We start from the raw sequence: 12537 nt of genomic DNA, 5'->3' as shown, positions 1-12537 counted from the left end.
GTGGATTAAACAATGAAAACATTCTACAGTTAATTAAGTCGAGTAACATGAGTTCTGTAGTGTTAAACTACTATCAGTAAGGTACAAACTACCAGCTAGCTGTTAGCCTGTTTGCTACAGCTAGCTGAAACAAACCATCCTATGCCCAACTGTGTGTGTTTGTGTGAACCCCATAGCGATGATTTGATGGAGGAGCTGGGCGGTGAAGTGGGAGGAGCTGGGTGTTGAAGACAGACAGACAGACAGACAGACAGACAGACAGACAGACAGACAGACAGACAGACAGACAGACAGACAGACAGACAGACAGACAGACAGACAGACAGACAGCTCCAGTACAATCAGGGCCACATCCACACATCAGAATAAATGATAAAAGATAAAAAAAGATGACGATTTTGATGAACATGTAAAACTCCATCTGTGAAAAAAAAAAGATGGAATGCACAGAGAAGAGATGGTCAGTGTCTCTGTGAACTCTGACCCCCGGAGAAGTGTGACAAATGAATCACGTTGACGGATTTTAATTTGGCGCAAGGCGTTGGGCTTTGAACTCAGCGTGGTGAAAACAATCAGCAGAAACAATCCATCTCACTGCATGGTCTGCTACAGTATGAGTGGTGATTCTCAGCCCTGTTTCATTCCAAGGACCTACAGCTTGATTCGCATCGGTCGACAGACACCATCTTTTAGAGTCTCTGAGAGCCCTGAGTCTCCGGGGACCCCCAGGGGTCCTTGAGGGAGTTCCAGGGGGTCCCCACCCCAGCTACATGATAGTCTGGAACCAAATGGACCCTTATGGGTCTGTAACTCTGAGAGAGTACACTCTCAGAGCTAATGCATGTCAAACTGGGGGTTCCTTGAAAATAAATGGGTTCAGAATCACCCTTATAAATCTTCTCTTATGGGGGTCCCTGGCATGTCTTTTCTGATGGGGGTCCCTGGCATATCTTTTCTGATGGGGGTTCCGCGGGGCTAATTAGTGGGAATGTGGGGGTCCTTGACATGAAAATGTTTTAGGAACCACTACAGTACACTGTGTTGATTTAACCCATTCTGACCTGAGATCAGATTCTATAAATGTCTTCTACATCCTGACAGTTTTCTGAAAAAAGCTATGTTTCTATGTCAGTCGTTCTTCGATAAAAAAAATAAATAGCAGACCTACAAGCTCGTAGCGCGCCACTCGGTGGCGCGCTACGAGCTTGTAGATCTGCTATTTTTCAATAGCTAAAGCATAACATAATGCTAACACCAAAAGGGGTTCTAAAAATGTCTTCTACATCCTGACAGCTTTCTGAAAAAGCCTATTTTTCTAAGTCAGTCGTTCTTCGATTAAAAAAGAAAATAGCAGACCTACAAGCTCGTAGCGCGCCACTCGGTGGCGCGCTACGAGCTTGTAGATCTGCTATTTTTCAATAGCTAAAGCATGACATAATGCTATAACACCAAAGTGGGTTCCCGTGCAGAATGGATTAACGCCGTGGTTCCATATTTGAACACCCGCGAGTTACAGAGCCAAAAAGGGTCTAATAATAGTAAAGTCTAAGCTTCAGTTTATACGGCGCCTGTCATGAACCCTGACAGCGCTTTACATCAACGCCGTGTACAACCTTCACACAAAACAAACCAGCCAAACTATTCGCCATAAAATACCCAAAAGTGTCTTTCAAAGTGCGTTGACTGTCTCCCACACGGTGTGTGTGTGTGTGGACCGCACGCAGACTGGCAAAGAGAATAAATCACTAAGTCACTCTGTCTGTCTCTGATGAAAAAAAATATATAGATCTATTTTGAGCACGAAGGAAACAACAATATATTATGATGACCGAACGCACATCGACCTTAACCCATTTAGACCCGACTTCGACATTAAAAAAAAAAGTATTCTAAATAAAATGACAGTTTTCTGAAATACCTCATGTTTCTGTATCAAGTGGTTCTCAAACTATTACGTGTCAATTAAGGACCCCAAAAAGTATTATGTAATATATATATATATAATATATATGTAAAAATGTAATATGCCATCTGAAAATATGTTGTTCTTTAGGAACCCCTCAGACGCAAAGATTTGAGTGAAAAACATTCGCTCTGAAAGAATTTATATTCAAAGGTTTGTGCACAGCATTTTCACGATTTTTCAAAAATAGCAGATCTACAAGCTCGAGCTACGAGCTTGTAGATCTGCTATTTTTCAATAGCTAAAGCATAAAACACCAAAATGGGTTTCCCGCCCAGAATGGGTTAAACAAAAGGGTCTTCATCACATCAGGGTCATCAACGTTCCAACGCAGTCATCAGTCACACTTAAACACAGCCATGGGGCTGATGGTCCAATCACAGCCATGGGGCTGATGGTCCAATCACAGCCATGGGGCTGATGGTCCAATCACAGCCATGGGGCTGATGGTCCAATCACAGCCATGGGGCTGATGGTCCAATCACAGCCATGGGGCTGATGGTCCAATCACAGCCATGGGGCTGATGGTCCAATCACAGCCATGGGGCTGATGGTCCAATCGTCTCGTGTTCGTCGTGTCAAACCGTTGGTTAAAACTAATTTGTCAGCCTGAAGAAAAAAGAAAATAGGTGTCTTTTCAAGGCAGCCTTAAAGGACATTAAAGGACATTAAAGGACATTAAAGGACATTAAAGGACATTAAAGGAGCATTCAGTGATTTGGTTGATTTGGAAATATTCCCCGGTCCGCCCCCGGCTACCGCTAAACACAGTCGCTTTATTCATCCAGCGCGATCTGAGCTGGAATAAAAAAAGGACTAAAAAAGCCTCAGCCACCACCTTTCTGTGTTTCAGTGCATTGTGGCTGAATTAAAGGGTCCTCCAAAGGGGGGACACTGCTTGTCTGGGGGATCGCTGTAGGTTTATGCCACAGAGGGTCATTCCATTTGGACTGTGGAAGCTGCTTGACCGTATTAAACTCAGAGCGCTTCTTGACGCTTATTGTCGTTTGCACATCGTTGCCGATGGCGCCACATAATCACAGCCTGGAGCGGGCTGGACCGCTGAGCCACCCAGGATGGACCGCCGAGCAGGGGCGGCCTTAGGAATCTGGAGGCCCGTTTCAAGACCAAATATGAGGCCCCCATATACCTATGACATCATTATTTTGTTGATACGAATAGTTTGACTGTTCAATATCACACGCAGCTATTGTTTTACTCGTTTCTCCGACATATTGTAAGCCACATTTTTTCACATGTGATTAAATAAACACAGTTGCTGGTGCTGGCTGTTATCTGTTGTTTAATCTCCAACATGCGTTTTGTAGTTCTATTTTTAACTATTTGTTTGGGTTTGAAGTATGTTGGTCTCTGGCGTGCTGGTGTGTTGATTCCTTTTAGCTTGCTGTGTACCAGATAAAATGGTAAATGGTGCATTTATATAGCGCCTTTATCCAAAGCGATTTACATAGATTGTGCATTACATTCACCCATTCACACACACATTCATACACCGATTGCGCCGGAAGCCATGCAAGGTACCAACCAGCACATCGGGAGGAATTTGGGGTTTAGTGTCTTGCCCAAGGACACTTCGACATGTAGACAGGAGGAGCCGGGATTCGAACCGCCGACCCATGGATCATTGGATGACCTGCTCTACCTCCTGAGCCACAGTCGCCCTTAAGAGTTTTGTTTTTTCTGTAGGCCGAGTTTCGCGATTATTATTTTTTTGGCAGAAGGAGAAGGAAAAAAACAATAACAATAAAGGACCAAGTCCTTTCAGGACTGCTTGGTCCTTTAAATAAAAAAATATCATAGAAATAAATATAAGATAAAGAGAGTTCCACCGTGTTCAGTTTGGAACATACAGACACAGGTTTGTGTTTCCACCGCATTGTGTTGGACGGAACAATTGTCATTGTTTGATGCCTAGCTGAATGGTTAGAGAGCCTGTCTGGAGAGAAGGAGTCTCCTGAGGTTTGAATCTCAGTAAGTGATGCTGAGAGGTGGCTCACCATCAGGTGGGATGAGATGTTGATCCATCATTTCTTGATCTTTCTGCTGTTCCTTCATCTGGAATGTGGTCTCGGTTGTTAATGTTGTTGTCGTCTGTTGTCGTTGGTTGCCATGGCTGCCAGTTCCCACCTGATGTCGTGTGGGTGTTCTGATTGGTCCAGAGCGTACTGCATAACTTCTAGCTTACATAACGTCTTAAGACGAGGACTCAAGTCTAAGATGAACAGCTCATCAGAGGTAGTGTCATCTTCTTTGTATCCTCCAAAGAGGATGATACGATCTCCCACAATGCAACAGCACATATCCTGCATTGGACATGGTCCTTTCCCCTTGGGCTCAACCTTCTTCCAGGAGAAGGTCTCTGGACTGAATTTCCACACATCATTGAAGTTCTGGTTATTGTTCCAGCCACCAAATATGTACAGCTCTCCATTGTAGATAAATGCTGAATGCCAACAGCGTCCTTCTGGTAGAAGTTGTGCAGAAGGTGTGTCCAGCCAGACGTTGGTCTCTGTGTCAAACACTCTGATGGTGTTGTTGACCTCCTGGTATTGCTTCATGCCCCCAAATACAAACATCTTGGTACCAATGATGGTGGCAGAGTGAGCTGATGAATCAGGAGGTGGAGTTCCTCTGGTGTTAATTAAAGTCCAGACCATTGTGCTGGTGTCCAACTTGTACATGTCATTAGTGTATCCAGTCAGATGGGTGTCTCCTCCATGGATAAACATGACCTTCTCCAACACACAGGCTGAGTGGAAGCTCCTCTCCTCTGGAACAGTCCCAGAAACCCTGGGTTGGAACCATCTGTGGGCGTCAACATCAAATGCATAAAGCACATTGCAGTAAGGATAGCCTCCCCAGATGTAGACTGTATCTTCAACCAACACAGCTGTGTGGCCGAAGCGCATGGATGGAACCTCGAGGTGACCGTCTACTCTTCCTGGTTCCACTGGAGGTAACTTCTTCCAGCATAAAGACACTGTGTTGAAGACATGGACATCCATCTGTCCCTGCATGTTGTTGAAGATCCATCCATCACAGCCTCCAAAGGAATACAGTTTGTTCCTCACTGCTACAGCAGCCTGATGGGCTCGCTTTGGTCCTCCTGCTTTGGAAACGGTCCAAGACAACATCACTATGTCTGTCTGTCTGTCTGTCTGTCTGTCTGTCTGTCTGTCTGTCTGTCTGTCTGTCTGTCTGTCTGTCTGTCTGTCTGTCTGTCTGTCTGTCTGTCTTCTCTCTCTCGACGTCTACGGTAATTTTCAACACGGTGCATCCTCTTATATCTTCTGGTGTGACATCACACGCGACACAAACTGTTGCCATGCACGCCTTAACGACGCCAATTAGTGCAGACAGTCCACTGAGTAACTCAAAGTGAGGCTGAATGACAAGCATTTTGCATTCTGTCTCTTTGAGGGGAGCTAGCGCCCCCTATGGCCAGCTTGGTGTGTTTGTGTGTTCTCAGGGACGGCCTTGGGAATCTGGAGGCCCGTTTCAAGACCAAATATGAGGCCCCCATATACCTATGACATCATTATTTTGTTGAGGCCCCCCCTGAGGGTGGAGGCCCGTTTCAATTGAAGCTGGTGAAACATACTTAAGGCCTCCTATGCCGCCGAGCCACGGCCTCAGTAGTATCATTATCACTGTCATCAACAGGACACATTTGAAGGCGAGAGGAAGCAGTTGTTTGAAATGGACGTGGATAAGATGTCTGTATAACAACCATCTTGAGAAGCATGCTGGAGCCAGACAGTCAGACAGACAGCCAGACAGACGGACGGACGGACGGACGGACGGACGGACGGACGGACGGACGGACGGACGAACAGGCAGGCAGGCAGGCAGGCAGGCAGGCAGGCAGGCAGGCAGGCAGACAGAACAGAACAGAACAGAACAGAACAGAACAGAACAGAACAGAACAGAACAGAACAGAACAGAACAGAACGGCAGACAGACAGACAGACAGACAGACAGACAGACAGACAGACAGACAGACAGACAGACAGACAGACAGACAGACAGACAGACAGAACAGATTGAGACATTCCTCCTGGTTGAGATTGATTGGTCGGTGTCTGGATCCCATCAACACATCCCTGTGTGACCCCTGACCCCTCGGAGAGGAGTGTGGGGAATGAATCATGGGGGGGGGGGGGGGGCGTGACAGCTTGTGATTGCTCTGAGACAATATGACGCAGTGATGTCACAGTCAGAGACACTATGTCTTCTTCTCCCTCTGGAGACGAGGACGTTTATGCAGGTTTACACAGGAGTAAATCAGGGGGGGGGGGTTGGATATCTTATAATAACGCACTGACTCTCTGCGTGTGTGATTGCGTGCGTGCGTGCGTGCGTGCGTGCGTGCGTGCGTGCGTGCGTGCGTGCGTGCGTGCGTGCGTGCATGCGTGCAATCTTTTTGGGCCTGAGACCCAAAAAGATGACCATATTATCGGGGTGCATACTTAGTTTAGACTAGTCATTGGTTAGACATGGGTTAAGGTTAGGTTTAGGTGTGCATACTTAGTTCAGACTAGTCATTGGTTAGACATGGGTTAAGGTTAGGTTTAGACTAGTCATTGGTTAGACATGGGTTAAGGTTAGGTTTAGACTAGTCATTGGTTAGACATGGGTTAAGGTTAGGTTTAGACTAGTCATTGGTTAGACATGGGTTAAGGTTAGGTTTAGACTAGTCATTGGTTAGACATGGGTTAAGGTTAGGTTTAGGTGTGCATACTTAGTTTAGACTAGTCATTGGTTAGACATGGGTTAAGGTTAGGTTTAGGTGTGCTGCCCCGTGGTGTGTGAACGTGGGAAGTGAGGATGCTGGCGTCGACTGTTCGCCGCTTCACCTCCCAATGTATGAATGAATACATTCAGAGATGCTTGCGGAACTCGACTTCGTCTCGTTCCTGACCGCATCACTGTCTTGGCAATAATCACGTTAAACCACACCCTCTCGTGTAATATTGATTAATTATTAGGGCTGTCAAAGTTAACGCACTATTAACTAGTTAACTCACAATCCTTTTAACGGCACTATTTTTTTTAACGCGCGATTAACGCACTGTGAAGTTTGACAGAATGGTTGAGAGACGCATTTTACACTGAAGAGTTGAATAATTGTTAAACAGCTGAATTACTTAAGTTAATTTAAGTCTACACAATTAGAAAACTTAGAAAACATGTTATTTTGATCAACATGGCCTGTTATCTCTCGTAATGGTTCCATTGGCCAATATCAATACAGTTCTTTAGTTTGGTTCTGGAAGGCTAAATGTCATCAAATGGTGGTTCCGTGGCTCAAATGCAGAATAAATAATGGACCTTGATATGAAAAATCTTGAAAACCACTGATTTAAGGTATATTTAGAACGGATAAAAAATATGCGATTAATTTGCGATTAATCACAGTTAACTATGGACAATCATGCGATTAATCAGATTAAATATTTTAATCGATTGACAGCCCTATAGTTTATATCATCGTGTTTCTCGTGTCTCTCCCCAGGTCGGCATGGTCTTTATATCATGGTGTTTTCCGTGTCTCTCCCCAGGTCGGCATGGTCTCGGCTCTTCCTCACCTGGTCATGACCATCATCGTGCCTCTGGGCGGGCAGCTGGCCGACTACCTCCGGCAGCACAACATCATGTCCACCACCAACGTCAGGAAGATCATGAACTGTGGAGGTGAGAGTTCCACAACACCATCATGTCCTGATCCTCCTCCACGGTGGCCCCACTCCAGAAGATATGAGGCATATAAGATCATGAGTTAACCCATTCTGGGTGGGAGGAACGAACCCCTTTTGGTGTTATGCTTTAGCTATTTAAAGAAATAGCAGCCCTACAAGCTCATATAGCGCGCCACTCGGTGGCGCGCTATATGAGCTTGTAGGGCTGCTATTTTTTTTGAAAAATCGAAGAACGACTGACATAGGAACGTAGCTTTTTTCAGAAAACTGTCAGGATGTAGAAGACATTTTTTAGAATCTGATCTCAGGTCAGAACGGGTTAATAACAACGTGGTCTGCGGTGGTTGGATAAACTCATTTTTACATGTTCTTGTTGTTAGGATTTGTAATGGAGGAGGTTGTTTAACTCATGATGTGTTCTTGTTGTCAGGGTTTGGAATGGAGGCCACTCTGCTCCTGGTGGTTGTTTAACTCATGATGTGTTCTTGTTGTTAGGATTTGGAATGGAGGCCACTCTGCTCCTGGTGGTTGTTTAACTCATGATGTGTTCTTGTTGTCAGCGTTTGGAATGGAGGCCACTCTGCTCCTGGAGGTTGTTTAACTCATGATGTGTTCTTGTTATCAGGGTTTGGAATGGAGGCCACTCTGCTCCTGGTGGTTGTTTAACTCATGATGTGTTCTTGTTGTCAGCGTTTGGAATGGAGGCCACTCTGCTCCTGGTGGTTGTTTAACTCATGATGTGTTCTTGTTGTCAGCGTTTGGAATGGAGGCCACTCTGCTCCTGGTGGTTGTTTAACTCATGATGTGTTCTTGTTGTCAGCGTTTGGAATGGAGGCCACTCTGCTCCTGGTGGTTGTTTAACTCATGATGTGTTCTTGTTGTCAGGGTTTGGAATGGAGGCCACTCTGCTCCTGGTGGTGGGATACTCTCACAGTAAAGGCATGGCCATCTCCTTCCTGGTTCTGGCGGTGGGCTTCAGCGGCTTCGCCATATCAGGTGGGTCTTCATGAGCAGTGGCCTATTGGCTATCATTCATAAACTCCTCTGGTGTCTCACATTTTGTTTTAAAATCTTTTTTATGCTATTTTAACATAAATAAAAACACATCTTGCAGGTAGAGACAATGAGAGAGCTTTACAACAGATGGCCAACATAACATGTACCCCTAGTGTCGGTACATTTTACGGGTTCATAAAATGCTACGATAATTCTAATTATCCCACATGTGTGGTTGTTTGTGTGTTTAGGGTTCAACGTCAACCACCTGGACATCGCTCCGCGCTACGCCAGCATCCTCATGGGGATCTCCAACGGAGTGGGAACGCTGTCGGGAATGGTCTGTCCGCTCATAGTGGGAGCCATGACCAAGAACAAGGCAAGTCTGTCTTAGGAGTCCTAAGGAGTCCTAAGGTCCTAAGACCTTTGTCAGTGCTATATGATATAGCACTGACAAAGGTCTTAGGACGTTTGCTTTTTAATTGCACTTTGAGCACAGAGGACTTTATGAGCATGATACAATCAGTCTCAGTCTAAGGAGTTTTACTTCTATGTTCTATACGGTGAGCGAGTCTTTTCCTGTCAAAGTTCCCCTTATGTTTTTGAGACCACCGCTACCGTAGTCAAGTTTGGGGAAAAAAAGGACGAAGAAAGAAACAGTTTTCTCAGTGCTTCAAGAACAAAACAAGTCATTTTAGTCTCAGGTTGAAACCTAGGCTGTTTCCACTGAAAATGAACTGGTTCAGAACCCTGACAGTTGGTTTGGAACTGGAACAAAAAAAACAATGTCTGCCCGTTCCGTGAAAGCACAAAAGGTTCCAAGAATCTAGAACCAAAGTTATTTTGGTGGAAAAGGGGCCACATGTTGATACAGATTATTTGATGTATTATACTTCTTGCTTACTCTTGCTTACTGTAAGTCGCTCTGGAATAAGAGCATCTGCTAAATGCTTACATTGTAAATTGTGAATATATAAAGAGAATTTCTGTGCGGCTGCTCTTCTCAACGCCTTCTAAACGACCTTTCTTCTAAACGACCTTTCTTCTAAACTACCTTTCTTCTAAACTACCTTTCTTCTAAATGACCTTTCTCCTAAACTACCTTTCTACTAAACGACCTTTCTTCTAAACTACCTTTCTTCTAAACGACCTTTCTCCTAAACGACCTTTCTCCTAAACGACCTTCCTTCTAAACGACCTTTCCGCCCCGTCAGACCCGAGAGGAGTGGCAGTACGTGTTCCTCATCGCCGCCCTGGTCCACTACGGCGGCGTGATCTTCTACGGGATCTTCGCGTCGGGCGAGAAGCAGCCGTGGGCCGACCCCGAGGACACCAGCGACGAGAAGTGCGGCTTCATCGACGAGGACGAGCTGGCGGAGGAGACGGGCGACATCACGCAGGGCTACGGCGCCGTGGTGGTGGCGCCGCCCGGGGGAGGAGGAGGCGGGGCCAAGAGCTACGGCGCCACGGGCCAGCTGAACGGAGGCTGGGTCCAGGACTGGGACAGAACCGAGCAGTACGTCCAGGAGCCGGCCGCGGCGGGCCAGAGCTACGGCCAGGGCGGGTACTCCTAGGAGAACCCGTCCACCTCCTTCCCACCATCGCTACGTACGGCCAGGGCAGAGTCATCCAGTAAGAGAGTGGCGACAGTATAGCGTTGACTCCCATTGTAAACAATGGAATGCGGAAGTGCTTTGAGGCAGCGGTGGCCGACCGGTTTGCGGAGCGGTCTTGATATCGTGAAGGTCGCTATAGTTCGTATCCCCGGACCGGCACGTTAAAATTACCACCGCTGAAGTGCCCTTTGAGCAAGGCATTGAACCTCTACCATGAAATGTTCTATGAGCAGGGCCTGGCTGTAAACAAGTCCTTGAGCTTAGTCCAGTTACCCTGGGTAAACATAGTACCTTTCCTTTCCTTTCCTCATTCTATCTCAATGGGATAGTTCCAGCCATATAGGAGCAATGTTTGGAACTATAGCCCGTATAGTGTGTCGCTACTCTCCTACTCTACACTCTGGACCAGGGTGGGTATTCCTAGGAGAAAACCACCTTCCTGCTCCTAGGATGACCCATATGCTACTTCGGCTCACTAAAGGCCACGTTCACACTGGTCAGCCAAATCCAGCCTGAATCAGATCTGTGCCAGTAGGTCCAGATCGGAATCCCGATCCCGTTTGTCTAATTGAGTGTAAAACACAAACAAGTAGCGCTTACTGCGTTCAGACTGAGACGGATCTCCTGAAATCAGAGTTGAAACCACCTCTGAGTTTGTGTATGGATTCCTTGTGACTTTGTTTGTGTTTACACTTATTTAGACAAATGCGATTCCAATCTGGATGTGGCACCTGATCTGGTTCCGGCTGGATTTGGCTGCCAGTGTAAATGGAACCTAAAAAAAAAATGAAAGTACAACAAAGACTTTTTCCCACGTGGGATCGGCACAAATTCAGAAGCATTAAAACCAGATATTGAAATCCATTCTGTGTTATTCAAAAGAAAACAAAAAAAGGCTGCACTATGTAACTTTCCTCAAGTTCTATAACCCCCCGGATTTGAACCAAACCCGGGGGCTCTGTCCGTCCTGCGTGCGCAAGTGCTGACATTTTTTAGCCATTGAGCTAATAGAGCCTTATATCTGCTTGCTCAGGGGATAAATAATACAATTGATTTTATTGACCTTCAGGTGAAAAATTGTGCCAAACCAGAAACAACAAACGATCGTGTCAAAGGGTCATGTAAATAGACCAAAAGAAATGTATAAAAAAAAAGACTGTATAAAGTTATTATATCGTATTAAACATGCTTACAAATAATACATTCTATTCGTTAAAAAGTTACATAGTGCCGCTTTCTAAACGGCAACTCATTTCAAACCAGCTCAGAATATAGAACCAATGGAATGTCGTTTTATTGCAAAAAACAGCATTTCTCCATTAGATTTAAATGTCTCACATTATAATATATAAATAGATTACATGGAAACACCATGTTATTGTACTCTGTCCTTCCCAAAAATAAACCTTGTATAAACAAACTACTTGAACAGCACATGAGCCAGACTATCATACTACTAGGACCTTTATTCTGAAATATATATATATATATATATATATATACCACTATCATAGGACCTTTATTCTGAAATATACCACCTTTCTGATTGCACTGATACTATTAAGTATTTAAAAAACTAAAAAGAAAAAAACTAGAAGAAGATTCTATTCTATTTCTCCGGTTGTGTTTTTTGTGACTGTACATACACTGTACCTGTACTGTACATATTATACCTGTTTACTGTTTCTGTGAGACTTGTGTGGATTTATGGGTCTTTGATCTGTGTTGACGTTAATAATAATAATAATAATAATAATAAATAGGCCATATTTTTCATGGACAGATACCGTTTCAGGGAGATTTTCTGCGCGGGGAGATGTCTGCGTGGGCAGATGTCTGCGTGGGGAGATGTCTGCGTGGGCAGATGTCTGCATGGGGAGATGTCTGCGTGGGGAGATGTCTGCGTGGGCAGATGTCTGCGTGGGCAGATGTCTGCATGGGCAGATGTCTGAGTGGGCAGATGTCTGCGTGGGCAGATGTCTGCGTGGGCAGATGTCTGCGTGGGCAGATGTCTGCGTGCAAAAAACAGGCAACGAAACCTTCAGAGCAGTCCATGGTTTGACCAAACATTTGTTTGATGGCTGTGTTCTGCCCATCATACGGCCTCATACACACATATCAAACTAACACTTGTGTTTGATTTCCCCCCTCCCCCCATCAAACACAAGTGTTTGGTCAAACCACGTGACTTCCATTGGAAAAGCATTGAGGCGGCCATGAAACACAGACGGAACACAGAATG

The 12537-nt window shown here is 45.3% G+C and overlaps 1 protein-coding gene across 1 annotated transcript in view; it reads left to right on the top strand.

Annotated features, from left to right (window-relative positions):
• Nucleotides 1-10253, top strand: part of LOC310857288 (vesicular glutamate transporter 2.1-like) — a gene marked incomplete at both ends in the record, with an annotated part of 30665 nt that extends 20412 nt beyond the window's left edge. Inside the window, 4 exons of the mRNA XM_083762900.1 lie at nt 7546-7678; nt 8569-8679; nt 8931-9058; nt 9894-10253. Coding sequence (XP_083619026.1) covers nt 7546-7678; nt 8569-8679; nt 8931-9058; nt 9894-10253 — 732 coding nt within the window. The remainder of the gene's footprint in view (nt 1-7545; nt 7679-8568; nt 8680-8930; nt 9059-9893) is intronic.
• Between the last annotated feature and the right edge of the window lie 2284 nt (nt 10254-12537).

The sequence above is a fragment of the Protomyctophum parallelum genome, assembly GCF_964188405.1.
Source record: "Protomyctophum parallelum genome assembly, chromosome: 4".
Classification (NCBI taxonomy): domain Eukaryota; kingdom Metazoa; phylum Chordata; class Actinopteri; order Myctophiformes; family Myctophidae; genus Protomyctophum; species Protomyctophum parallelum.
This window is presented reverse-complemented; position numbering and strand designations above follow the sequence as displayed.